The sequence below is a fragment of the Apodemus sylvaticus genome, chromosome 7 (assembly GCF_947179515.1).
Source record: "Apodemus sylvaticus chromosome 7, mApoSyl1.1, whole genome shotgun sequence".
Lineage (NCBI taxonomy): Eukaryota > Metazoa > Chordata > Mammalia > Rodentia > Muridae > Apodemus > Apodemus sylvaticus.
Genome location: NC_067478.1, coordinates 75,519,281 through 75,546,830, shown reverse-complemented (window position 1 = coordinate 75,546,830; position 27,550 = coordinate 75,519,281). Strand labels below are relative to the sequence as shown.

The 27,550-nt window shown below is 43.3% G+C and overlaps 1 protein-coding gene across 1 annotated transcript; it reads right to left on the bottom strand.

Moving 5' to 3' along the window:
- Positions 1-269: 269 nt before the first annotated feature.
- Positions 270-26,187, bottom strand: Acat1 (acetyl-CoA acetyltransferase 1). The gene is made up of 12 exons (XM_052188329.1): positions 26,035-26,187; positions 16,342-16,389; positions 14,311-14,428; positions 13,561-13,656; positions 13,283-13,383; positions 10,778-10,921; positions 10,144-10,294; positions 8,304-8,399; positions 7,233-7,346; positions 3,797-3,861; positions 1,190-1,347; positions 270-562 (listed from the first exon to the last, which is right to left on the bottom strand). Exons 1-12 carry the CDS (start codon positions 26,095-26,097, stop codon positions 442-444), a joined length of 1,275 nt encoding a protein of 424 aa, XP_052044289.1. The 5' UTR covers positions 26,098-26,187; the 3' UTR covers positions 270-441.
- Positions 26,188-27,550: the final 1,363 nt, after the last annotated feature.

Below are 27,550 nucleotides of genomic sequence, written 5' to 3'. Positions count from 1 at the left end.
TGTGTCTTCTGTGAGAGCAAGAGATGCTCTTTTTTTTGTTCGTTTCTACTTCTATGTGTACTCTTGGCTGTCATAGAAGTAGCTCTGTGGACCAGGCTAGCCCTAAACTCAGAAAGATCCACTTGCCTCTGACTCCAAGTGCTGGATTAAAGCCATGCACCACCCAACTAGCAACAAACGCTCTTAACTGCTGAGCCATGCCTCTAGTACCTACATTGGTATTTCAAATAGTAGAGGATCAGACTGTTTAAGTTTACCAAAAAAAAAAAAAAATTGAAGAAAGTTTTATTTGTAATTTCAGTGGGTTTTTGGATATGATTTTTAAAAATTTTAATATAAAATAATAAAAAAATGAAATAGCTTATGCTGAATATAACCTGGCCTGAGGGAGTCACATTCACTTCAGCAGGTCACATGGAACTGTCTCGTGAAAACAAGTGTCTACAGCTTCTCAATCAGCACGGCAGAAGCACCTCCTCCTCCATTGCAAATACTAGCCAGACCGAATTCTCCTTGCTTCAAGGCATGAGCCAAGTGAACGACAATCCGGGCTCCAGACATCCTAGGATTAAGAAAGCATTTGGTTCTTTAATCAAGAACAGAATTTAGGACTAACCAGAAAAGTTTCTATTCCAAATTAACTTCCTGAAAATCTAGTAATTGTGGGTAAGTGCTCTTAAGTTCAGACAATTTCAGGAAGAGGGTTATAGCTCTTATAAAAACCTGAGCTTTGGCTTCTTTATTCAACACAGTTAGTGTCCTAGACAGTTTTATGTCAGCTTGACACAATCTGTAATCATCAGAGAAGATGTCTCCATGAGATCAGGCTGTATAAAAACCTGTCGGATCAACTCCTGCCTCCAAGTTCCTGCCCTGTTTGATCTCCTGACCTCACTTCCTTCAGCAGTAGACTACTATGTGAAAATATAGCCAAATAAACTCTTTCCTCCAATTTGCTTTTGTTCATGGTGTTTCATCATAGCAATAGACAGCCTAAGGCAGTTAGGTTTCAAGCCACAGAAGTGCCAACTCTGTTCACTGCTGAATACTGTCTCAGAAACAGTGTTTATCTTAAAGATGGACAGAAAGGAATACTGCCAATCAAAGAGCAACAGGAGAGGTGGAGAAGCAGCTTATAGAATACAGTGGCAGCTATTAGCTTGGTTCGATTGCTTTTTAGGCTACTCACCCAATTGGATGGCCCAGAGAAACGGCTCCTCCATGGATGTTTACTTTCTGGGGGTCAATGTCCAGCATTTTAATGTTGGCGAGTGCAACCAAACTGAATGCTTCATTCACTTCCCACATGGCAATGTCGTCCTTTTTTAGTCCTGCATATTTAAGAACCTAAAAATAAATTTCAGGATGATTATCTAGATATTTAGCATTCAGAATTTATTTTCATTATTTTCTAGAGGTTTTATAGTTTTGTTTTATATTTCTTCTTTAAAGTAATTATATGCTTAAATAGGAAGGGATTTTTTTTCTATTTAGAAGGATTTGTTTTTCAGACTTTGCTTTTCTGTTATAATCAGAATTTGTTTACAATTACATTATAGTATAATTTAGTCTCCACAAATGTTGGAAAAGATGCATTTTCTATATGAAAATACATCTTGCTATATGTCCTGAAGATGTACATTGCTGGTTCTATTACATAGTTCTATATTCTTGGAGAATTCTGTCTATTCCCACACATCTCCTCAATTTCTTCAGAAAAGCTGTGGGATGATTATCTCAGCCAGACATATCACAGGTCTTATGAAATCTTTGATGGTGGTTTGTTTCACAAACATGACCATCTTGAAGGTAAGGGATTCTTTTTTTTTTTTTTTAAGATTTATTTATTTTGTATGTGTATATATGAGTACACTGTATCTAACTGTCTGCAGACACACCAGAAGAAGGCATCAGGTCTCATTACAGATGGCTGTGAGCCACCATGTGGTTGTTGAGGAATTGAACTCAGGACCTCAGGAAGAGCAGGCAGTGTTCTTAACCACTGAGCCATCTCCAGCCCAAGGGATTCTTATCCTTATAATAATAGCATTTTAAAATATTGCCAAAGTCCTTTTTTGTTTAGAAATTTTACCATTAGCTGCTAACCTAGCGCATTCACTTTCAAAGGTGTGTGGAGTTGTGTCTGATCCCTACCATACATTTACCTTCTTTATGTGCTGGTCTCAGACATCAACTCTAGTTGAATAGGGTGGTGTACACCTCTAACCCTAACACTTGGGAGGCTGGGGTAGGAGCATTTCAAGTTCAATACCAGCCCAGAAAACAGCAAGAACTTGCAAACAAAAGGTCAAATTCTACTATGTTCACAACAGTCTTATTTATAATAGCCAGAAGCTGGAAAGAATCCAGATGTCCCTCAACAGAGGAATGGATACAGATATTGTGGTATATATACACAATGGAATACTATTCAGCTATTAGAAACCATGAATTCATGAAATTCTTAGGAAAACAGAACTAGAAAGTATCCTGAGTGAGGTAACCCAATCACAAAAGAACACACATTGTATGCACTCACTGATAAGTGGATGTTAGCCCAAAAGCTCAAAATAAACAGGTTACAATTCACAGACCACAGGAAGCTCAAGACAAAGGAGGACTGAAGTGGGGGTGCTTTGGTTCCTCTGAGAAAGGGAACAAAATACTCACAGGAGCAATTATGGAGACAAAGTGTAGAGCAGAGACTGAAGGAAAGGCCACCCAGAGACTGCCCTACTTGGAGATTCATCCTATAAAGTCACCCAACCCTGACCACAAGAAGTGCATACTGAAAGGAGCCTGTTATGGTTGTCTCCTGAGGGGCCCTGCCAGAGCCTTACAGATACAGAGGCAGATGATAGCAGCCAACCATTGGACTGAGCTTGGGGTCCCCAGTGAAGGAGTTGGAGGGTGGACTGGAGGATCTGAAGGGATTTGCAGTCCCATAGGAAGAACAATGATGTTGGCCACCCAGACACCCCAGGACTCCCAAGGACTAAACAATCAATCAAGGGGTACACATGGTACCAGCCAAAAGTGTGGCAGAGGAATGCCTTGTCAGGCATCAGTGGGAGGAGTGGTCCTTGGTCCTGTGAAGGCTCAATAGAGGCCCCAATAAAGGGAAATCGAGGTGGGGGGGTGGGAGTGGGTCAGGTGGGGGGGCATATATTTGGAGGCAGGAGGTGGGAGAAGAGGTTAGGAGTTTTCGGGGAGGGAGGAAACTGGGAAAGGTTTGAGCATTTGAAATGTAAATGAAGAATATATTTAATATATTTAATTGAATATTCAATTTTTAAAAAAAGGTCAAATTGAGGCTATCTCTTGTAAGCATACATTTGCTGAACACATCTAAGATCCCTGAACCCCTAAGTGTTCTGCTCTTTCTTTGCCTGTGAGTGGTTTCCCACAGACTGGGTTGTGTTTGCCTTTGGAAGCAAAGACAACAGTGTGGGTTCACTGAGACTAGTGTTACTCTTGACTGCAAACCATACAGTCCATGGTTCCTTTCAGCATGGAGAAACCTCTGCAAGCAGCTCTTCATTTTATTCTAGACCTAGCACCTTTCCTTTACCACTCCAGGGATGAGCACTGTATGTATTTACAAGTAATTCAGCTATCCACTTCTAATTGATTCTAATGAAGATGCAGTTTGAGGTTTCCTGTCATTTACTATTTTCTGAAGTGGAAAGGCTCAATACCAAATCATCTCTGCTTCGGCAAATGAACATTTAAAATGTAACTGCAGTCTTGGTACCAGAAGTTGTTATAATGGGTACAGCCCCTCTTTTTTTCTTACCTTAGGTACAGCATATGCAGGTGCAACTGGAAAATCAATGGGGTCTACAGCAGCATCAGCAAATGCTGCAAAAACAATAACCGTTAAGTCTTACATGTACCAAGAGGTTTCATCCTTATGTGTAAGACTCAGAATCCAAGCTAACAAATGCACGGTGCCTGATCTCTATGCCACGTGAGACTTGTATTTGCTCTTTTTTATTTTTTAAGGCAGGGTGTCTGTATGTAGCCCTGCCTTTGCTTTCACTCACTCTGAAAACCAGGGTAGCCTTAGCCTCATACTCAAGAGACTTATTGCCCCTACCTTATAAGTTAGGATTAAAGATTTGTACCACTACACCCAGCTACACATTGCTCCTTTTGTAAGAGTCTATTCTTAATAAAATTACATTAGCTTCTAAGACACAGATTTGCCTGGGGAGAGGTTAAAGACAATAACACTGTCTAGGACAGTGGTTTCCAACCTATGAAATGCTGCGACCCTTTCATACAGTTCCTCATGTGCTGAGCCCAACCACAGAATTGTTTTTGTTGCTACTTCCTAACTGTAATGTTGCTACTCTTAGGAATCATAATATAAATACTTGATGTGTGATCCCTGTGAAAGGAATTGTCTTCGGGTTTTATTGCTGTGAAGAGACACCATGAACATGGAAACTCTTAAATATTTATTTTTATTATTTTATGGCTTTTATGTGTATGTTTTGCCTTCATGTGTGTCTGTGTACCACACATGCTGGTGCTTGAGAGGAGTCCAACTCTACAGCTGGACCACAGCAACTATTTAAAGGAAAACACTTAATTGGGGCTGGCTCACGGTTTAGTCCATTATCACAGACTAAAGCGTCCGAGTAGCAGGGTAGTATGCAGGCAGACATGGTGCTGGAGAGGCAGAGGAGAGTTCTACATTCCAACTCAGTAAGCAGCAGGAAGAGAACTGAACCACTAGGCCTGGTTTGAGCTTCTGAGACTTCAAGTGAGGCACTTCCTCCAACATAGCCACACCTACTCCAACAAGACCACACCCCCTAATACTGCCACACCCTATGGACTTATGGGGGCCACTTTTATTCAAACCACCACGGGGTTGTTCAACTCTCAGATGGACCTGTGGTCATGTTTTTCTTCACAACAATAAAACTAACACAGGTTGGGACCTACAGGTTGAGAGCCACTAGCCTAGGAGCAGTCGAGAGCATATGCTGTTCTTCCAGAGCATCAGAGTTCAGTTCTCAGCACCACATCGGGCATCTCACAACTGTGTGTAACACCATATTCTCCATAGCACCTATAGCCTACTAGATGCCCATTGCCACATGCAGACACATACCAATACATAAATGTTAAATAAAGATCTAATGTTTGGTGGTATGACTTAAAGGTAGAACTCATAAGGCTGTTGGTTCAATCCCATGTACCACAAATGTAAATAAAAGCCTATGACAGAAGCTAGAATAAAATTAAGCTAAATGTATAATAAAGCAAATTGTACTTAAGTCCTTACACAGAAGGCACAGCACATTTTAAAGGTGGCAAGATGGCTCACTGTCCCCAGATCCAAGTTCAATCCTAAAACCCATGTAAAGGTGGAGGGAGAAAACCAACTCCACAAACATCTCTGACTTTCCACATGCATCTCATACATAAAGACAGTAGTAACTTGTTTGTTTTTTCCCAGACTCCTAATTCCATCTTCTTTTTATTCCATTTGGCTGTCTTTTAGTAAAGCATAACTTTTCCTTTTCCCTACTCATGTAGGATGGATAACAGGAGGTTTTGATTTTAAATAATACTCTTTAAGAAAACTTGTGTGTGAATTTATTTTGTGTGAGGGTTCATGCCTTGGCATCTGTGGAGGTCAGAGGACAATTTGTGGAAATGAATATTCTACCTTCCATGTGGGTTACAAGGATCCAATTCAGGTCATCAGGTTTGGCAGGAAGCACCTTTTACCCACTGAAATATCTTACCAGCCCTTAAATCATTACATAAAGCAGATTTTTTAAAAATAAAGATATTAAAGGAACTTCTATCAATCAAAATAGACAAAGATAGCCAACTCCACTACTACCTGTTATCAAGGAGAGACACTTTCCAAAACTAAAGATGGAATGTAATTGAGAAAAGTACATTGGGCTCCAGATACAAGAACACACATTCACACACAATATTTATTTTAATTAAGGACAGAGGCCTGGGCAATGGTAGCACATGACTTTAATCCCAGCACTTGGGAGCCAGAGTCAGGAGAATCTCTGTGGAAGCCAGCCTGGTCTACAGAGTTCTAGGCCAGCCAGGAATGTTACCCAGAAAAATAATCTAAAAAGGAAGAAAAGAAAGAAAGGGAAGGAAGAGAAGAAAAAAGAAAAAGGAATCGGGGTAGACAGGGTTAAGCCAGGCTTGATGGCACAAGCCTATAATCCTATCTAGGGAAGGTGTGGCAAACATAAGATCATAACCAGCCTGAGCTACAAGACTGAGTTTAGGCCAGCATGTACAACTGAGTCGTCCCAAAAGAGCTAGAGATATATAGCTCAGTGACAGAATATTTGCTTTTAGCATATGTGCACTGGCTAGCTTTATGCCAACTTTATACAAGCTAAAGTCAATCTGAGAGGAGGGAGCCTCAAGAAAATGCCTCTAGCAAATTGTTAGATGTAGTTCAGGGAATCCTGAAGAAGGATGGGAGCCAGCGGGGTCAACAACAGCACAGGAACATGGCCCACAGGATCAACTAAGCAAGGCCCAGAGTGGCTCACAGAGACTGAGCCTACAGTCAGGGAGCCTATAGAGGTAAGGCCTAAGTCCTCTGCATATGTTATATAGTTTGGTCTTTTGTGAAACTCCTGAGAGTGGGGTTTTCTCTCGACTCATGCCTTCCTTTGGGATCCTAGTCCTCCTACTGGGTAGTCTCAGCCCGGCTTGATAGCAGGGCATATGCCCAGTCTTGTTGTAACATTATGCCATGTTTGGTTGATATCCCTGGGAAGCCTGCTGATTTCTGAAGGGAAATAAAAATAGTGGCTGGGAGAAAGGAAGGGGAGGGGAGGAGAGGAGCTGGAGGAAAGGGGGAAGGGGATTCTTAACTAGTGATTTGGGGGAGGACCCAGCCCATTGTGGGTCATGCCGTCCCTGGTCTGGTGGGCCTATGTTCTATAAGCAAGCAGCAGGCTGAGCAAACCATGAGGAGCAAGCCAGTAAGCAACACCACTCCGTGACCTCTGTCAGCTCCTGCCCCCCAGATCCCTGTTCCATTTGAGTTCCTGTCCTGACATCCTTTGATAAACTGTGGTGTGGCAGCAAAAGCTGAATATACCCTTTCCTTCTCCAGGTTGCTTTGGTCATGGTGTTTCATCTCAGCATTAGTAACCTGGACTAAAAACCCCAGATTCTCAATACCAGGTAGGAAAGAGGAAAAACAAGGTGAGAACATCTACCTGCAATTCGTGCCAATGGCTTAACGTTGAGCCTCTGGGCTGCCTCTGCAGTCATGAGAACCACAGCAGCTGCTCCATCGTTCAGTGTACTGGCATTGGCAGCTGTCACTGTGCCTGAAATCAACAAAAGTCACACATTCATTTCACTGAGTCCATTCTGCTCTTCCTCAATCACTCAGAGCACTGTGAGTGAATAGTGAATAGATAGGTTATAGATAGGCTTGGAGATGATTTCTGCCCTGAGGAAACATACACAAAGCTAGCTCCACAGTTTGTGTCAAAAGTAATTGCAGAGTATCACAGCTGCATACAGCTAATCTTAAAGAGATCATATTTTCTCAAAGTTTAAAGTCCCAAACCACTTAGAAATTTAGAGGCTAGGCATGTCACTCAGTACAAGAGTATTTGCCTAATATTTGAGCTTCTAAGTTTGATCCCCAGGAAACCCTCCCAAAAGGAAATTCAGAACACAGACTCTTATTTATCCCAGTATTAAAGCTTAACACATGCTAAGCCTGGTACTAAATACTGGTAAACAGCCATCAGCAGGAGACTCAAGGAACTCATCAACATGTGAGTCTATTTTCGGCCACCTGTGGAGGAGCTCTCTAGCCATGTTGTACACACTCCTCTCCCTAGGACTTCATATACTGAAAGGATATGCTGGTAAGCAACCTTAAACATACCTGGAATTTATATAATTTGGTTTATTTTATTTGAATACAGTATTCTAAAAATGTTAAGTGACATCTAGATGTTTCCTACAATACCTTTGTTTAAAGTGTTAGGCCAGGGCTGAAGAGAGATGGTTCCTCAGGTCGGAGCACTGGCTGCTCTTAGGAGACCAGAGTTTGGGTCCCTGCACCCAGATGGCAGGTAACAATTCCAGTTCCAGAGGTTAGATGTCATTTCCTGGCCTCCAAGCATACCAGGCAGGAAGTGATACACAGACATACATGCAGGCTGAACACTCACACATGCATAAATCTTTTAAAAACTGTTAGTCAAATCCAAGAATAAAGCTTTCGTATTAACTCTGTTTTTCCTTCTGTCTGATTTCTTCCTACTCACCATTTTCTTTCTGGAACACTGTCTTGAGCTTTGGCACTTTACTAAAGTCAACACGCTTGTATTCCTCATCTTCTTTCACCACCACATCTGATTTACCTAAAATTGAAAAGTAATCCCCAGTCAAGACACTAACTCGGGAAGAAACTGTGACCTTTAACAAGCTTTAAGTTCAACTAGAATGTGAAACCCACACCAACAACTCGTTATTTCCCAGCCTTCTTTCTCTCTTTTTCTTTCTTCTTTTTAGACAGGGTCTCTATGTATTCCTGGCTATCTTGGAACTCAATACGTAGACTAGACTGTCCTTGGATACACAGATTCCCCCCGCTTCTATCTCCCAAATTCAAATACTGTGGTTAAAGGCAAGTGTCCACACCCAGTCTTCCCAACCCTCTTCTATGATCACAGACCTCACAGTGTATACTCCTGGTAGATGCTCAACCAGTGCTGCAAGAACTAGTTATCTATAACCCAGGCACAGTGAACACTCTGTGAAATAGCCCAAACTAACTAATTACTATGTACCATGAATGTATGCCAGTGATGCTGGTGAGAAGGCCTCTTTCTTTGACTCTGAGTACTACAGCACATGTAACTCTACAGGTGAATTAAGCCTTCAATTCTGGGAGGTAGCCCTAATAGTCTTCTAAGCAGGGCTGGATAGACAGCTCAGTGGTATAGAGCATATACTAGATATACAGGTTTAACCTGTAATCCTCCTTTTATTAACTGTAAGCAAATCTGTTAATGTGTTCAGCACAGATGAACAGAGATGATACTCATTTAAAGTGAAAATATGGGTTGAAGAAATGGCTCAGATAATAGCACTGGCTGCTCTTCCAGAGTTTGCTCCTCAGCACCCATGTCAGATATCTCACAACTGCCTATAACTCCAGCTCCAGGGGATCTAAATACCTCTGGCCTCTTCAGGCACCTGCACTAGTGTACATATAATACAAATACAAAATAGTAAGAATAAAATCTTTTAAAAACTAATTTAAGGCCAGGTGTAGTGGTGTATGCCTTTAATCCCAGCACTCGGGATGGAGAGAGTTGGGGGATCTGTGTGAGTTCAAGGATAGCCTTATCTATAGAGCGAGTTCCTGGACAGCCAAGATTGTTAGACAAAGAAACCCTGTCTTGAAAAAAAAAAAAAAGAAACAAGATGAATAACTTAACTAAATATGTAAAATACATAAGCTAATGTGCTGTCACTTGTATGAGAAAGAATTCTAATAACTTGTTTCTCAATTAAAAACTAGCCTGATGACCTGAATTCAATCCCTGGAACACACATGATGAAAGAGAACCAACTCGTTCAGCCTGTCCTCTGGCTTCCACACATACAACACTGCATACACATGCCAAATATGCACGAAATAAGCAAACAAAAATTAGGAAAAAAATTCTAAAAGTAGTAAGTTAAGGCACTGTGAACAGGTGGATTGTTAGGTTTAACCTGTAATCCTCCTTTTATTAACTGTAAGCAAATCTGTTAATGTGTTCAGCACAGATGAACAGAGATGATATTCATTTAAAGTGAAAATATGGGTTGAAGAAATGGCTCAGATAATAGCACTGGCTGCTCTTCCAGAGGACACAGGCTCAATTCCCAACACCCACATGGCAGCTCACACCTTTCTGTAACTCCAGTTCTAGAGGATCCAGCACCCTCACAGAGACATGCATGCAGGCAAAACACCAATGCACATAAAAGAAAAATATTTTCTTTAAAAAAATGGAAACATCAATTCTACAACACATAGATCTATTTATAGTAAACTCTAACCAAGAAAAATAAATGACTAAAAATGTGAAGTCTGTTTGGAAATGTCTCTACCTTTCACTGAGATGGTGATGGGAGTAACCTCATTCGCAAACTTCCCTGCATCCCAGGCTTCTTTACTTCTGGTGTAGGAGCTGATGGCATACGTGTCCTGTTCATCCCGGGAGATACTCAGCTTCTTTGCAGTATTCTCAGCACAGTTACCCTAAGAAATTTAAAAAATACCTATGCAATGCTCGGGAGTTCAATTCCATTTCTCTGCATTCCTTTCCTCCATTCTAGGTAACTCCTCCCTGTGTCTTGTCTTCAAATGGTTGCAGGAAACACAATTGCCATTTTAGAAGGAAATACCTCACTTAAGTGTAGGGCAGTTATAGTTAGTCTATGCTAAGGAAATGGACATAGTAAAATATTTTTATAAAGTTGACTAAAATGTTTATAGAACTCACCCTAGAACTCAGTATTTAAAATATATATACTATGAAAATCCAAGGGTTATGTATTAAAGCAACATTTAGGGACCAGAGAGACCTTAGCAACTGAGAGCCCACAGTGATCTTCCAGAGTACTTGAGTTAGATTCTCTGGTCAGGTACCTCAAACCCACCTACTCTAGCCCCAGAGGATCTGACACCATGCTGGCTTCCATGGGTACCAACACACAAATGTTCTTTAGAAGTAATATTTACCATATGAATTTTATTGTAGACATCAGTCAGCCCGTCTTTTACAATCAGGTCTTCAAGTTTTACCCCACCATATGGTGTTGCTCCTCTGCTCATTACATACGGGACATTGGACATGCTCTCCATCCCGCCTGCCACCATCACATCCTGCTCAGCAACACAGCAAAGCCAAGGTCAGTATTGTGATCCACTGCACTCCACATACACAGCTGTCGGCAACAGTCCACTGCACTCTGCACACACAGCTGTCGGCAACAGTCCACTACACTCTGCACACACAGCTGTCGGCAAAGGAGTGTTCAACATGGTTTTACCAACCACGGTTACACAGCAAATGCCCTCTTTATCACTTCTCTCTGATGAGAAGAAAACAGTTTAAAATGTTCAAAGACAGTCAAGATTAACATTAGAAGCAGGGTATGGTGGTACACATCTATAATGTAGCGCTTGGAAAGCTGAGGCAGGAGTGTCAGGAGTTCAAGGTCACTGGCAGCCCTATATAGGGTTTGAAGCCATGAGTCACTGTCTCAGAAAACAAATGAAACAAAGAAGAAAAGGTAAGATGTGGACAATCTGACGGCACCCAACTTTGGAAGGTAGAGCTGGTAGGTTTGGAAAACAATTGACAACTTCCAAGAATACACCAATTCTTTAGGCTTTTTGTTTGTTTCTTTGGGGGGATTATTCAAAGCTGTCTTGTTTACTGCTCTGTTCTTATAGATCCTAAGTACTTAACAGAATATGTTTAGACAAAGTTGTAGATCTCCTGTACATCAAGTAGGGCACTGAGGTTAAATAACCTGCCCAAATGTAGAATCTCCTATGTAGTAGAATATTCAAACTGGTAGTATACTCAGGAATGGAGGGAAGTGTGAGAAAAATATTTTTTCCTTTTATGCTTTCTATAGCTGTGACTTTTCTAGGATTTGCATATAATGTTTCAGTGATGAGGTCCCTGTCACAGTAGCTTAGGCCTCAATGTACTCTTTTCTTCTCTAAAAGGGAACATAAAAATACAGTTTGTTTCTTCATGTTTCCATTTTCTGTGTGTTATGTGCATGAGTGTTTTGTTTGCATGTGTGTCTGTGTACACATGTGGCCTAATCCCCACAGAGGCTAGAAAAGGGTGTCAGATACCCTGGAACTGTAGTAGAGGTGGTGATGGGAACTGAACCCACCTAGTTCTGTGGAGGAAGAGTCAGTGCTCTGGACCACTGAGCCATCTCTCCAGCCCTTAAGTGTGTTTCTTGATGTTTGTGAGAAGTAATATGAAAGCATGCAACACTTACTCTTGGTTTTATTGTGACATACAGTGGTAGGTACAACATCCAGGAATGGAGATAGCTAATAAAGACCTGGTCTTTCTAACCCCCACCCTATATCTTTGTTTCTGTGGCTGTTTCAGTATCCTTCTATCTGAAAACTGATGAAGTGTTAATTCTTAAATTACCACTTAAATTCAGACACCAGCAGAAAACAGCCTCTTAATATCACAGCATAGTCCCCTGAGCATCCTGTCTCTTCCTCACTCTTAGGTAAAGATAAGATTTCAACCAACAGGCCTCAAACTTGCATTCCCTTGCTGTATCTCAAAACGCTAAAATTCGGCATTTGTTTAACTGGAAAGAATCTCAGGGCTGGAATTCAGTTCTAGCACCTACTTCAGACAGCTCATAGCCACCTGGAACTCTGGCTCCAGGAGATGCAGCATGCTCGTCTAGTCACCACAGGACATGTTTGCACGTGCATTTGCTTACACAAGCACACACACATAAATGAAAATAAACATTTTAAAAAATAAGAGGGTCCAGGCTGTGGTGGTGCATGCCTTTTTAAGTCCCAGTACTTGGGAGGCAGAGGCAGGCGGATCTCTGTGAGTTCGAGGCCAGCCTAGGCTACAGAGTAAATTCCAGGACAGCCAAAGCTAAACAGAAACCCTGTCTCAAAAAACCAAACAAACAAAAACCAAAACAATTAAAAACAAAGCAGTGTGGATGGTCAATGGTTAAGAGTACTTGATGATCTTCCAAAGACCCAGGTTCAATTCACAGCATCCAGATGGTGGTTCAGAACCATTCAACAAGCTATCCAATATTCTTTTCTGACTTCCATGTATACTAGGCATGCATGTGCTGCACATACATACATGCAAGGCAAAAATAAGTACTCTCATAAAATAAGTACTTTTAAAAAGAGGCATGGGTTAGAAAAGTGGCCCAGCTGTTAGGAGCACATGCTGCTCTCTCCTGAGACCTGAGGTTGATTTTCTGTACCCATGTGGTTGAATCATAACTATAACTCCATTTCCAGGGGAGCCAATGCCCTCTTCCATCCTCTGAACACCTGGCATGCATGTGATGCCCAAATACATACAGGTAAAACACTAATACACATACTATAAGAATAAAGAACGAATCTTACCGCTACAACATAATTGTTCTTAGACATTTAGCATTTTCTAGAATTTGGAGTTCTTCCAAGTGACAGATAAGACAAGAGGTTTCTTACCTGATGTCCACACATAAGGCTTTGAGAGGCCATCATGATGGCTTTCATCCCTGAAGCACAGACCTTGTTTACTGTGGTGCATGGGGTGGAAATAGGTAAACCTAAAGCCAACATAAATCAGATTTTTGAAAAGCAGAAACAAAAATGCCTATAGAATTAAAACAGAGCTTGTGACTATAATCTGCAAATTTTGTTTCTATAAGTGCTGTGCATTTACTGGCTGAGCTGACCTTCACACTTTCAGGAATATTAGGCAGAAAAGCGGGTGAGTGTGGTACCTGCGCCCAGTGTGGCCTGCCGGGCAGGGGCCTGGCCTTCCCCTCCTTGGATGACATTGCCCATGTAGACCTCCTTCACTTCTTCTTTTGGAATCCCTTTTAAAGACAGCAAAAAAAGACTGTCCTGGATTTATTCAACTCATTTTTTTTTCTTTTAAACATTATTTATCTATTTATTTGTTTTTTTTGAGACAGGGTTTCTCTGTGTAGCCCTGGCTGTCCTGGAACTCACTCTGTAGACCAGGCTGGCCTCAAACTCAGAAATCCACCTGCCTCTGCCTCCCAAGTGCTGGGATTACAGGTGTGCGCCACCACTGCCTGGCTGAAGATTTTATTTGCTTTTACTGTATATGTATGGGTGTTTTGCCTATAGTTTGCCATGTGCATGCAGTGCCCAGAAAGGCCAGGAGAGGGCATCAGCTCACCTGGAACTGAAGTTTTGGACTGCTGTGCCAGGTGGAAACTGAACCCAAGTCCCCTTAACTGCCCTTAACCCCTGAGGAAGCTCTCCAGCCCCAACATTCAATTTAATAATCAAGGTTACCAAGCAAATTTCGTGACAGGACAGGAATAATTTCTTTGTCCTGTTAGTTTTAGGTTTCATTCCTATGTATCTTTGACAAGGCATTTAGATATGTCAGAACCGAGTCATTTCTAAGAGGAATTGCAATTATTTATTCAGTAAATGCAAAACAATTATGCATCACTCCATCATCTGCCCCTCAACACCAAAACAGGGCAGTCACTGACCTGCCTTCCCAATGGCTCCCTGGATCGCAATAGTACCAAGCTTAGTGGCTGGCTGGGAGGCAAGGCTGCCCAGGAAGGATCCAATGGGAGTCCTCATAGCACTTACTATAACCACTTCCTGGCAAGACAGGAAAGGTAAAAATTAGCATAGGCATACTCAAATTCTCTTTCATTTAATAAACATTCATACCCAGACAACTTATGAATAGTTATTTAGCAAGGGCTAAAATGAAACTTGAGCAGTTGGAAAACACCATGACACACAATTTAAGGCAAAACAGAAAGATGGGACAAGAGTGTAGCACTATGATAGAGTACTTGTCCATTGAGCACAAAGCTCTGGGTTCAATCCACAAATCCACAGAGGCTGGGGTGGTAGGGAGCAGGTGGGGTCACAACAGAGAGACTGAGGGAGATGAAAGAAGAAACTAGGGCAAATTCTAAAGCACACAAAAATCCTTCCCAACTTTCTCTGGGATGTTTAACACCAGAAGCTTAACCTTAGGCAGCCTGCTCAGTCAGAGCCTTAAAAATGCAGGTGGTCAAGGTGACTGTGGTAAAGATTTGCAATGATCCCTGGACGACCTGAGCTTGATCCTAGGAAAAATGTCCACATGTGCATGTCCACACTCAAGAGTGCGCACGGGCGTGTGCACACACACACACACACACACACACATACACACACGCGCGCATAAGCCCCAAATAACTGTTTATTTTGGGAGGGATTTTTTTTTGACTTGTAACTGGCCACGTGGAACTTCTTACACAGACCTGAATAGCCACATCAGAGATTGCCTAACTCTGCATCTGAGTGCTAGGGCTAAAGGTTTACACCCAGCAATAATAAAATTTTAAAGACGTTTTAAAATGGTAACCTTACAATATTAAAAAAAAAAAAAAAAAAACTGCTTCAATAAACAACACTGAGGCCAAAGAAGCCTGTTGTATTAACCTGAGAACCAGGAATCAAATCACAGCACCTCTGTAACAAACAAGGTGCAAGGTGCTTCACAAATACCCGAGACTATACTAGGTGAGGTCTGACACCTTCTGACCTCTACACACACAGCATATGTAATGTCCCCCAGACGTGTATACATTCACACAGACACATACACAAGTGTATATATGTAAAAGTAAATGTTATGTGTGTGGGAGGGGTGCCCTTGCCAGACAAGTGTCAGACCCCTTGGAATTAGAGGTGTGTGTGGTAAAAACCACTTACCTCGGTCACTGGGAGGTAAGCACAGGTCTCTAGAAGAGCTACGAGCGCTCTTAGCCATTGCTTCAGTACCATTAATCTTTTAAACCAAAAAATTAACAACACTAACCAAAAGTTCCTTTACTAAAAAAGAAAGCCCTGGGCTAGCAATCCAGCTGTATATGCTGCATGAACAGTATTAATTAGACATAGCCAGAACCATAATTTCCTTAACTACAAAATAAGAAAGCAGGTAAGTCCTCATCAATGCCATGAAACACATTCTCGTGTTTGGTTCCTACAGTCTCCCCCAAAGCATTAGATGCAGTAAAAAGATGGAAAGACTTGATGTCACTTTGGGAACCTATAGACAAAGGCAGAAATCAGTAGCTAGGAAATGAAGTAAAGGCCTTTCGGGTTAACCTCTAGGTAGTCAGTTCCTCTTTTGTCAAGTCTCTCGTGCCCACTGTACGGTACCACCTACAGTGCAATGGGCATCTCTCATAATAAAGGAAGAATACTCTACAGTTTTGGAGAAAAACTGTTTCATAGTGTAGGTTAGGGTTAGAGAATTATTCCCAGACTGAATGAACCCCTTTTGTGATAAGACAGGAACTTAGTATGTGAATTGTCCACTTTCCCTAGCCACATACTCCCATTACCCTTCAAATATATTCAAGACATAGCTGTATGCAGCTGGGTTTGATGTGTTTGCTTGTGATAGGTTGGTGATCCTCAAGCCATGAGCCACCTTGCCTAGCAACATGTGTGTCTCTACTGGCCACACACCTTTAAATTCCTGAAGGTGCACTTTAAACTTTACTTACATTCAAAGTGGGTTTGGATGCATAACTTCGCCCCAGGCATCTTATTTCCTGTAAGGTAAATGTTTATGTTATAATATTTAAAAATTCATCCATTAATTTTACACTTAGCAATAATAGAATCAAGGTGATTTTCATTTTTACACTTTTATTTCCAAGTTTTCCATAGTCTATATACACCACTCTTAATAGAAAATGGTTATAACCAATGTTTCCTTTCTCTCTCTCTCTCTCTCTCTCTTTTTTTTTTTTGTTGTTGTTTTTTTGTTTTTCTTTTTCCTGACAGGGATTCTCTGTGTAGTCCTAGCTATCCCAGAACTCACATTGGAGACCAGGTTGGCCTCAAACTGAGAGATCCACCTGCTTCTGCCTCCTGAGTGCTGGGATCAAAGGCTTGTGACATCACTGCCCAGCTTAAAAATTGCTTTTCTGATAAGCTGTTCATTGGAAACATACTGTAGGGTTGTGGGGTCCTGCATCTACTCCGCCACAGGACATGGCTGCTGGTGAGTCCTGGAGGCAGGACTGGGGGAGTGACTGGGCTTATCCCTCACAGTCCCCTTAGGGAAGCCCAGGACACTGCTCCTCTGGGGGTGGGAAGCACAGTCTGAGGTGAGGGCCAGCTGAAGCTGGTTGGGGATCCCTGGGCCTGTGAAGAGGCTGGGGCTGACTGATCCTCAGGCTCTTGGAAGTCCAGGCACCACTGGAAGTCCCAGAAGAGCTGAGAATGGCGTGGGCCCCACCCTGTGGGCTAGATTTAGCCCAGGGTTGAGGGAGATGGAGAAGCTCTGACTGTTTCCACGGTTTCCACCAGGAAAGGTGGCTTGATGACTGCAGGCTTGGCCTTGGTGGCAGTCATGGCTGGGATCACAGAGAGGCCTTCCATGGGGGACTAGACAGCAGCTCTGTAGGCAAAGGCCTTCTCGGTGGCTCCCCACTCAGATCCTGATGAAAAGAGGCAGGCCATGGTTTTGAGGCATTTATTGTCATGGCGAAAAGTCGTTGTGTAAATCCATACCCCACTTCTCAGGGTGGGCCTGAGATGAAATCCCTTTTGCAGGGAGGAATGTTTAGGAAGGAAAGCTTATTGGCTAAGCCCTCCAGCCTTTAGGGACCTCATTAAAATGGAGATCTGTGTGACCACAGTCTTTTCCTACTTGTGGGGTACCTGCAGCTAGTAACAGGGGCCTGGTACCCTGGAACAGGCAAAGCTCCTACGGTCCCAGGGTTTCTAGACTTAGCTCACCAGGAACCAGGATACCTTCCACAGTCCCACAACATACATTGTAACTCTTGAAGAACTGCCATTTGTATATGGATGTTTTGTCTACATGTGTGTCTGTGTATAATATTCATGCAGTAGGGGACAGGAGGCATCAGATACTCTGGGACTGAAGATATAAAGGGTTGTGAACTGCCAGGTGGGTATTAGGAATTAAACCAGTTCCTCTGCAAGAACAGCCAGAAAAACCACTGGGCCATCTTTCTAGCCCCTAAAACTTTTCAAGTAAATTTAAAAAAAATAAAATAAAAAGCATCTTGGGTACATGCCCAGGAGTGGTATACTGGGTCTTGCTTGAGGTAGAACTATTCCCAGTATTTTGAGAAAACCCCAAAGTGGTTGTACTTGTTTGTACTTCCACCAGCAATGGAGGAAATGCAAACACGTCCAGCCTTTCTCCGTATCCTTGCCAGCACGCACTAAATCTTGAGTTTTTTACTTTAGCCATTCTGATGGGTGTGAGATGGAACCTCAGAGTTGTTTCGATTTACATTTCCCTGATGACTATGGATGTTAAACATTTCTTTAACTGCTTCTCAGTTAAACATTTCTTTAACTGCCATTTGAGATTCCTCTGTTGAGAATTCTGTTTAGTTCTGTATCCCATGTTTTAATTGGGTTATTTGGCTTGTTGGTATCTAGGTCTCCCTGCTCATATGTAGCAGGTGTGTAGCTTGGTCTTCATGTGGGTCCTGAACAACTGGACTGGGGCTATCCCAAAGCTGTTGCCTGTACTTGGGATATGGGATATGTTCTAGCTGGGCTGCCTTGTCTGGTCACAGTGGCAGAGGAAGCACCTAGCCTCAAAGAGACTTGAAGTGCCAGAGTGGGAGGCATAGCCAGGGGACCCCATCCACTTAAGGAGAGAGGGAGGGGGAGGATTTGGGGGAAATGCCTGGGAGGGGAGCAATAAGCAGGATGTAAAGTGAATAAGTAACATAAAATTAAATTTGGGGCTGGAGAGATGGCTTGGTATAATGTTAAGAACACTGATTGCTCTTCCAAAGGTCCTGAGTTCAAATCCCAGCAAACACATGATGGCTCACAACCATCAGTACAGCTACAGTGTATTCATATATATAAAATAAATATTTTAAAAAATAAAGTAAATATTTAGTAAAATACAGTGGTTTTTAAAAAAAATATTTATTTATTACATGTAAGTACACTGTAGCTATCTTCAGATACTCCAGAAGAGGGTGTCAGATCTTATTACAGATAGTTGTGAGTCACCATGTGGTTGCTGAGATTTGAACTCCGAACCTTTGGAAGAGCAGTCAGTGCTCTTAACCTCTGAACCATCTCTCCAGTCCCCAAATACAGTGGTTTTGTTTTGAAGGTTTTTGTTTGTTCATTTTTGTCGCTTTGTTTTGAGACAGAATTTCATGTGAACTAGGCTGGCTTCAAAGTTACTATATGGTGATTTTCTGATTCTCCTGCCTCTCTGCCTCCCAAATGTTGAGACTACAGACTTGAACTGCCACACTTGGTTTACTTGGAGATGGGTAAACCCAAGGCTTTGCACACACCACTCAGTCACTCTAGCGGCTGAACTCATCTCTAACTCCAGCCTCAGTTTTGAGAAAGTACTTTGTAAAGTCCAGGCTGACCGACCTCAAACTCATTGAGACCCAAAGCAGCCTTGAATGCACCCCCCACCTATATTAGCTTCCTAAAAAAATATAAGTTCTTAATTATGTAATATTAAAGTTTCACATACACATAAAAGTATTGAGGTTTTTTGTTGTTTTTTGGGTTTTTTTTTTGTTGTTGTTTTGTTTTGGTTTTTGGTTTTTTGAGACAGGGTTTCTCTGTATAGCCCTGGCTGTCCTAGAACTCACTCTATAGACCAGACTGACCTCGAACTCAGAAATCCGCCTGCCTCTACCTCTGCCTCCCAGAGCGCTGGGATTACAGGCGTGCGTCACCACTGCCTGGCTATTGTTTATTAATTTTAAGTAGCAGAAAACAATGGTTAACAGGCCCTGCTATTCTTTCAGAAGACACAGACAAGGTTCGTTCTCTCTCTCTCTCTCTCTCTCTGTCTCTGTCTCTCTCATACACACACACACACACACACACACAGAGGTTTTGTTTTGGTTTGGGTTTTTTTTGGCTTTTTTGGTTGTTTTTTTTTTTTTTTTCCCGAGACAGGGTTTTTCTGTAAAGCCCTGGCTGTCCTGGAACTCTGTACAACAGGCTGGCCTTGAACTCAGAAATCCACCTGCCTCTGCCTCCCAGAGCGCTGGGATTACAGGCGTGCGCCACCACCGACCAGCTCACAGTATTTTTTAAAGACTACTAGATGAAACATCTACTTTAAAAACATTTTAAGTAAAACTTGCTGTTACTCCCCAAGCCCTTCCAACGGGTGCCTCGTGATTTACACAAGGCAAACGTTCTTCACGGAACAGGGCCTACATTGCCAGATAATTCTTAAGTAAAGGCAGGCTGCAGTGTAGCTCGGGGGCTGTGAAGGCTTGGCATATGTGAGCTCTGGTTGGTCCTCTGCACCACACTCACAAAGCACACAAGAAGGAGCACCTCATTCTCTCCACACTGTTTGTAGAAACAGATGTCAACAGACGGAGTCCTGAGAATGTAGAGCAGAGGTCAAGCCATGCCTGATCTGAAGCTGGCCTGTGAGGTCAGCAAGCCCGACAGTTGAAGTCGGCAGCCCATGTGCAGTCAGCAGCTGGCCACAGCTGCAGAGTGCAGTCAGAGCTCACGAGGGAGGGAGGGAGCGACAAACAGCCCTGCCTGCAAATGGCTAAACTTCCAGCTGAACCAAGAATTTGGATTCTCTTTCCTTTTCTTTTTTTTTTTTTAAGATTTATTTATTGATTATATGTAAGTACACTGTTGTAGCTGTCTTCAGACACCCTAGAAGAAGGCGCCAGATCTCATTAGGGATGGTTGTAAGCCACCATGTGGTTGCTGGGATTTGAACTCAGGACCTTTGGAAGAGCAGTCAGTGCTCTTGACCACTGAGACATCTCTCCAGTCCCAAGAATTTGGATTTTCACACTTTGTCCTAACTGAACGTAGATAGCTAAAATTTTCAACTTAAAACTCAGAATAAACAAAACATAAATTTGATGCAGGAGTTATGAATGGAAATAGTCAGGGTAACCAAACTGGTTTTCACAAAGCATCTGAAGACAGAGGTGTATGGCAGGCCTATGCTGCCTGGATTGGATTGGATTGGATTTCTGAGTCCAAAGACAGCTGTGGCCATCACGCCAGGCCTCAGGCTATGATGAACAAAGCACTGCCACCTGCTCTGCCTGGACTGACAGAAGAACAGCACCAACTCCATCGCTGGGGGGGAAGGGGGTAGGAGGATGATATGGATAGGTGGGGGCGGTGGGGGCGCTCGCCTTTAATCCCAGCACTTGGGAGGCAGAGGCAGGTGGATTTCTGAGTTCAAGGCCAGCCTGGTGTACAGAGTGAGTTCCAGGACAGCCAGAGCTATACAGAGAAACCCTGTCTCGAAAAAGCAAAACAAAACAAAAAAGTATAGATACTGATAGTACCAGTTCAATTCCATAAAGGTATACCATTGCTTTCTATTACATACCTAGACTGGTGATTAGAGCCACATTCATACCTGGATAAAAAATCTCCACACTTATTACTATATATGAATATGTTTCATAAAAAAATAGCTTTGCATGTGCATATGGGTAACCACCTACTACACCGGGCTTCTTTCATGTGTAGGCAATACATTTTTCAACCCAGCACTGATAACCACAGTAGTCTGGATCTCACAGGAATCCAGACTACCATGCAGTTCTGAAGCTTTTGTTCCAGACAGTATTGACCTTGTTCAGAGCCAACAGTGGCAAAGTGGCAAAGATGACAGGAAGCAAGAGTGCGGAGACAATGCAGGCCACAGCAGATGCCAAAGTTCCCTGCCTGTGGGCTGTGTATTCAGTTACATGTTCTAGGCTAGAGGAGTTGAAGTGCCTTTATGTGCTTATAGACCTCTATTTTTTTTTTATCTCTTTTTTATGTTGATACCATTAGTTCCTCCCTCAGAGTAACTTTTCTAACTTAGAAGTATGTCCTGAACAGCGGTAGCATCCATCACGCCTCCCCCAAACAGAAAGCCATCATCCTGAGATCAGGACTGTAGCTATTGTTCACAGATAAATCCCAGCATCAAAAACCTGAAGAATGAATGACAAGATATTGTTTCCTTATCTCAGTGACAGCTGCAGGTGCTGAACAAGTATGAGAACAAAGTCTGGTGTTTACTAACAAGGTTCAACAACATATTTCCCATAACACTAAGAAAGCAGCAAACAAGCAGCCCAGAGGAGCTGCAGCCTATCTATCTTACATGGTCAGAAAAGCCTCTCTGGGATGGCCGTGGAGCTGATAAGCAGAGTCAGCCTAAGGGAGAAGGTATTTGAGTCACAGGGAGTGGTCAGCCAGCCCAAGGTGAATAACAAGCAGCATATGCTAAACCCAGGAATAGACAGGGCAGGGCTGAGAGCAGAGCTCTGGGGGACAATGCTTCTGAGGCCCTAATACCACTCCTTGGGTGTCTTAGGGTTTCTACTGCAGCGAGAAAACCATCATGACCAAAACGCAAGCTGGGGAGGAAACGGTTTATTCAGCTTACACCTCCACATTGCTGTTCATGGCCAAAGGAAGTCAGGCTGGAACTCACACAGGGTAGGAACCTGGAGGCAGGAGCTGATGCAGAGGCCATGGAGAAGTGCTGCCTACTGGCTTGTTCCCCCAGGCTTGCTCAGCCTGCTTTCTTATAGAACTCAAGACCACCAGCCTAGGAATGGCACCACTCACAGTTGGCTGGTTCCTCTCACATTGATCACTAATTGAGAAAATACCTCATGAAGGCATTTCCTCACCCAAGGCTCCTTTCTTTTTGATGACTTCCACTTGTGTCAGGTTGACACAAAACCAGTCAGTATGCTGGGAAAAGGGACATGCAGAAATAGGCAAGCATAGGAACCAAGGCTGCAGAAGTAGCTGCGGGCACGGGATGGGCCTGGATCCTGCCCAGGCCATCCCCAGCTACTTTCCTAAGAAAGCTCTAGCTACAGCATAAAAAGCTGAATGTAACAGGCAAGAGTAGGAGGTGGGGGCAGGGCAGGCAAGGATGAGTGTGGCTGCTGTTAGGAGGGTTAGACACGGGGTCTGGAATGCCTTAAAGTCGGGAGCACCCGTGGCTACTGCTGCTCTCCTTTCACAAACAGGAATCTAAAGCCCTGGCAGGTCCAGCATCTGAAGTCACAAAGCCAGGGAAGGGCACAGGCTGTCAAGTCCTCCAGGACCTCTACTTTAGACTGTTATAAACCTGAGGCACTGCTCCTCCCAGAGGATGCCCTCTCATTGGGCAGTGATTATTTACTTCATGGGTCAAGTCAGTCCACAGTAACACTATCTTTTTAATTTAGTCATTCTTTTTTATTTTGTTTTGTTTTTTGGTTTTTTGAGACAGGGTTTCTCTGTGTAGCCCTGGCTGTCCTGGAACTCACTCTGTAGACCAGGCTGGCCTCGAACTCAGAAATCTGCCTGCCTCTGCCTCCCAAGTGCTGGGATTAAAGGCGTGCGCCGCCACCACCACCCGGCTTTATTCATTCTTTTATGTATGAGTACACTGTTGCTGTCTTTAGACACACCAGAAGACAGATTCCATTACAGATGGTTATGAGCCACCATGTGGTGGCTGGGAATTGAACTCAGGACCTTTGGAAGAGCAGTCAGTGCTCTTAACTGCTGAGCCATCTCTCCAGTCCAATACTAATTTTTTTTACTGCACTTTTGTAGGTATAAGTATAACCAGAGGCACAGGGAAAAAATTACAAGTAAATCCTGTATGTTAAAACAACTGTAAAACCCTGCCCAATATGCTAGGCATTCCTAGCATCTCAGTACATGGGATGTGGATACAAAAGGATCAGAAATCCAAGGCCCTGAAGGGCTACACTTGTATTAAAAACATAAGACAGCAGGGTGGTGATGGGGTATATCTTTAGTTCCAGCACTCAAGAGACAGAGGCGGGTCAATATCAAAGTTTGAGCCCAGCTTGGTCTACAGAGCAAATTCCAGGACAATCAATATTATAAAGAGAAACCCAGTCTTAAATAACCAAAAAAAAAAAAAAACCAGACAGACAGACAGACAGACAGATAACAGAATAAAGATAAAGTCCCATAAAGGTTTGTTAACCAGAGAGGCTTGTGTGTACTTGAAAGCAAAGGTTAAAGAGCCCACACAATGGGTGAAAGGTCAATTTCCATTCCACAATACAGCACAGAATATTAAAAATTCTTTTTAGAAAGATTTCTATGGTTATGCTTAATTTAATTCAAGTGACATCCAATAATTCATTTCTAGAGTTCACAAAAGTGGCCTGGGCTGGAGAACTTGGAGTCAGTCCCAAGCATGTGGTGGCGCCTGACTGTTAACTCCAGAACTCAGGATGAAGAGGCAAACAGAGCATGCATTCCGGAGACCACGTTAGAACTGAGTAAGACCCGACATAAAGGGGAGATGAGCGCATGGCACGTGCTACAGAGCCTCCAGGTGGGAAGGAGCGCCCAGAACACAGGCAGCTAGACTGTGTAAAAATAAGTGCTGGGAAGACAGACTTAAGCCATTGCGACCCAGAGAAGAATATAGAGAAGGCCCCAAATCCAGGACTAAGGGAAGGGGATTCACTGACTGTTAAATTGCATTTGATACTGTGTAGAAATCCCTCCTTCAGACTCAAGTTCTAGACTTTGATCAGTTTTATTCTGGTTGCACTGTTTTGAGACAATCTTTCACTATACAGCCTCAAATCATAATCCTCCTGCCTCAGCTTCTTCAATGTGGGATGACATATAGATGGACTCTATTCCACCAGTTCAGATTCACTTTTCTCATGCAGAAGATAATTTGCACTTGGTTATAAAATCTTCAGTGTAAACTAAGAAGGCTCTGCACGCTTTTGTTTACACAGCCCTAGTACCTGGCTTATCTCATTAATTCATCTTGGCACCATTATTCAGAACCCCAGTTAACCTAATTTTACCAGCCATCCTAGCGAAATTTACAAATTGATCAAAAACTCCTCTGGGAGTGATGGCCTGCTCTTTCAATCCCAGATAATCCAGAGGCTGAGGTAGGAGAGTGAGGAGTTCAAAATCAGATGGCCCAGACAGCAAAACCAGTAGACAGAGAATAATAGTGGAGGGGTGTGGGGGAAGGGAAAGGAAGGAAAGGGGGAAGGGGGGAGGAAAATGGCACTCTTTTCCTCTTTTAGGAACACTTATTTTTATGGGTGAGGTACTGCCCATCTCCAGACGAGAAAATAAACTATCCTTCTGGCTTTCCTATTACTGCAGTCACCCAGTATTTATTATTGATTTTTTTATCATTCTGAGACTGAGTATCTCCCAGTTGCCCATGTGGGTTGAACCCTTGACCTCAAGCTCCTCTTGCCCCGGGCATGTGGAGTTGCTGGAACTGGAAACACTGGCAACTCAAGTAGGATTAATTTTATAGTTTAGTTTGTTTGCCCTCAGCATCCAGCTGCAAACCTCATGTCCTTTATTCTTTCAGTCTCTGGCATAGCAATGCGCTCTTTCAGCTCCTACTGCCAGAACTACCCAGTTCAGGGAACCCTGCCTATTACAGAAACAAAAACCATGTAAACCTAACTCCAGACTCTTAAAGACGGACAGACGCGATCTAGAACTCTACCTTTGGAAGATGCAAAGTATTCACCAAACACAACAACCACAAGAGAGGCACTCACTCCAAATATAATTTATTTCTTGTACTGTCTCAGTAGCCATCTTGTTAAGTTTTAAGACAATCTTCTGATTGTCATATAGTGCCTGAGCCCTGATTAAGACCAATAATTAAACCAATGATTAACCAGGTGGTAGTGCATGCCTTTAATCCCAGCTCTCTGGAAGAGGAGGAAGGCGAATGAGGGAGAGAGAGTGGGAGAGTGAGAGAGTGAGAGAGAGAGAGAGAGAGAGAGAGAGTGAGTGAGTTAGAGTTCCAGGACAACCAGGGTTACACAGAAAAACCTGTATCATAAATACAAACCAAAACCCAAAATCAAAACCAATCAAACAAACAAAAAAACAAGGAAAAGGAAACCACAAGGTCACAAGCATACTTTAAACGTCTTAGAAACTCCGGGGCCTGCAGAGACTCAGCTCTCTGCAACCTGGGATCGCACCTGGCCAGGCCCAAGCTTTGCTGCACAGCCGGTACGGAGTGTGACAGCAGCACAGGCAGACTGGTGGACACACGACAGCGCTGGCCACTCGACCCCGGAGGCGCTTGTGCTGAACGCTGTGGCCGGCGAGGACCGACCTCTCGGGCGGGCGGTGGGGTCCCCGAACCCGGCCCCACCCCCGGGATCGACCCTGCTCACCTGCAGCAGTCCGCGAAGCAGAGGCCTGCGGACGACGCCGTGCAGAGTCACCAGGGCAGCCATGGAGACAGGAAAGGCTGTCAAGGGCAGAGAGACGCGCCGCGGCCTCCACTTCCCACCGCAGACCCCGCGACGTCGTGGCGGGCGCCGCCCCAGCCCTCTCCTCCAATAGCAGTCCGAGATCGCTGTGCTTGGCGGCGATTGGCCCGTAGCCAGGGGCGGGGCCTGGCGCTGAGCAAGAGGGCGTTGCTGAGGCTCTCCGAGACGGAAAAAAATGGACAAAGGACCACGTGGCTTGACACCTGGCTGGTGCAGCCTAAACCGCTTTTAACCTCTTGATGTCTGTAGTTTCCGTACAATCAAGACTTTCCAGTCACTCAGCGGCGCCTGACCGCGTGACTGTATTACCCAGACGAAGGATATTGGTAAATGTTTCCAGCAACTTATAAACAAACCAATTACTTATGTAAAGAGAATTTTGAAGTTGTTTTTCCATAGGATACTAAGTAAAATACATATTACTATCTAAACTTCACTGAGTATTAATAAGATTACATCAGTTTTCATAAAACCTCCTTGTAGGCTGGGTGTGGTGTGGTGGCACACACTCAGGAAAGAGGCTGGTGAATCTCTGTGAATTTGATGTTGTCTGGTTCACATAGCAAGGCCCCAACAACTAAAACTACAAACGGAGACCCTGTCTCAGTAAAGTTAAAACTAAACAAAAACCCTCTATGCATTAACTGATGTTAGTTAAATGATAATTCTCTGATTTGTCTGAACCCATTGCTAAGGTTAGTTGGGGGTTTGTTTCCTTTGTTTTTAAGTTAGGGTCCCCGTGTGCAGCTCTGGCTATCCTGGAATTCACTATGTAGATCAGGATGGCCTTGAACTCAGAGATGTGTCTGTCTTTGCCTCCCTGGTGCTAGGACTAATGCACTGTGCCAGCCCACTTGTTGACTTTGAATCTTTAGTTGGGGATAGCAGATCTTTCTGACGTGTAACATTAATTTTCCTTCACGTAAAGCAAAAGGCACAGCATACAAATTGAACAGTGTACTTCAAGTCAACCTGTTTTATGTAATTGTGTGCATTCCTGTGTAGGTCAAGGATCGACCTCAGATAACTCACTCTGAGGCTTTCTGCCGTTTTTTGTTTTGTGAGACTGGGTCTACCTGTCTTTGCACCTGGAGCTCACTAAAATGGCTGACTAATAAGACACCATCTCTGCTCCTTCTCTTCCAACCCCATTCATAGCACTGGGACTACAATCGAGGGCCACCACACCTAGCTTTTTATATGGATGATTGCTTGCTTGTGATGCAAACAATTCGCACACTGAGTCATCTTCCCAGCCCCCTTTGGGGTAAAGTGTGTGTACGTGTATATGCACTTTTGTGTATATGCACCAAACGCAAACAGGTGCCTGAAGAGGGCAGTAGAGGACATCAAAACCCCTGGAACTGAAGGTATAAGTTGGGAACAGTCTGCTGTGTTCTGAGAACTGAACCCAGGT

Excerpts from the sequence above, each read along its gene's own strand:
- Acat1 (XM_052188329.1), bottom strand. The coding sequence starts at position 26,097 with ATGGCTGCCCTGGTGACTCTGCACGGCGTCGTCCGCAGGCCTCTGCTT. Across the intron at positions 16,390-26,034 it reads TGCTTCGCGGACTGCTGCAG|GAAATAAGATGCCTGGGGCG; the intron begins GTGAGCAGGGTC and ends TTTACCTTACAG. Across the intron at positions 8,400-10,143 it reads CATCACCATCTCAGTGAAAG|GTAAATCAGATGTGGTGGTG; the intron begins GTAGAGACATTT and ends TTTCAATTTTAG.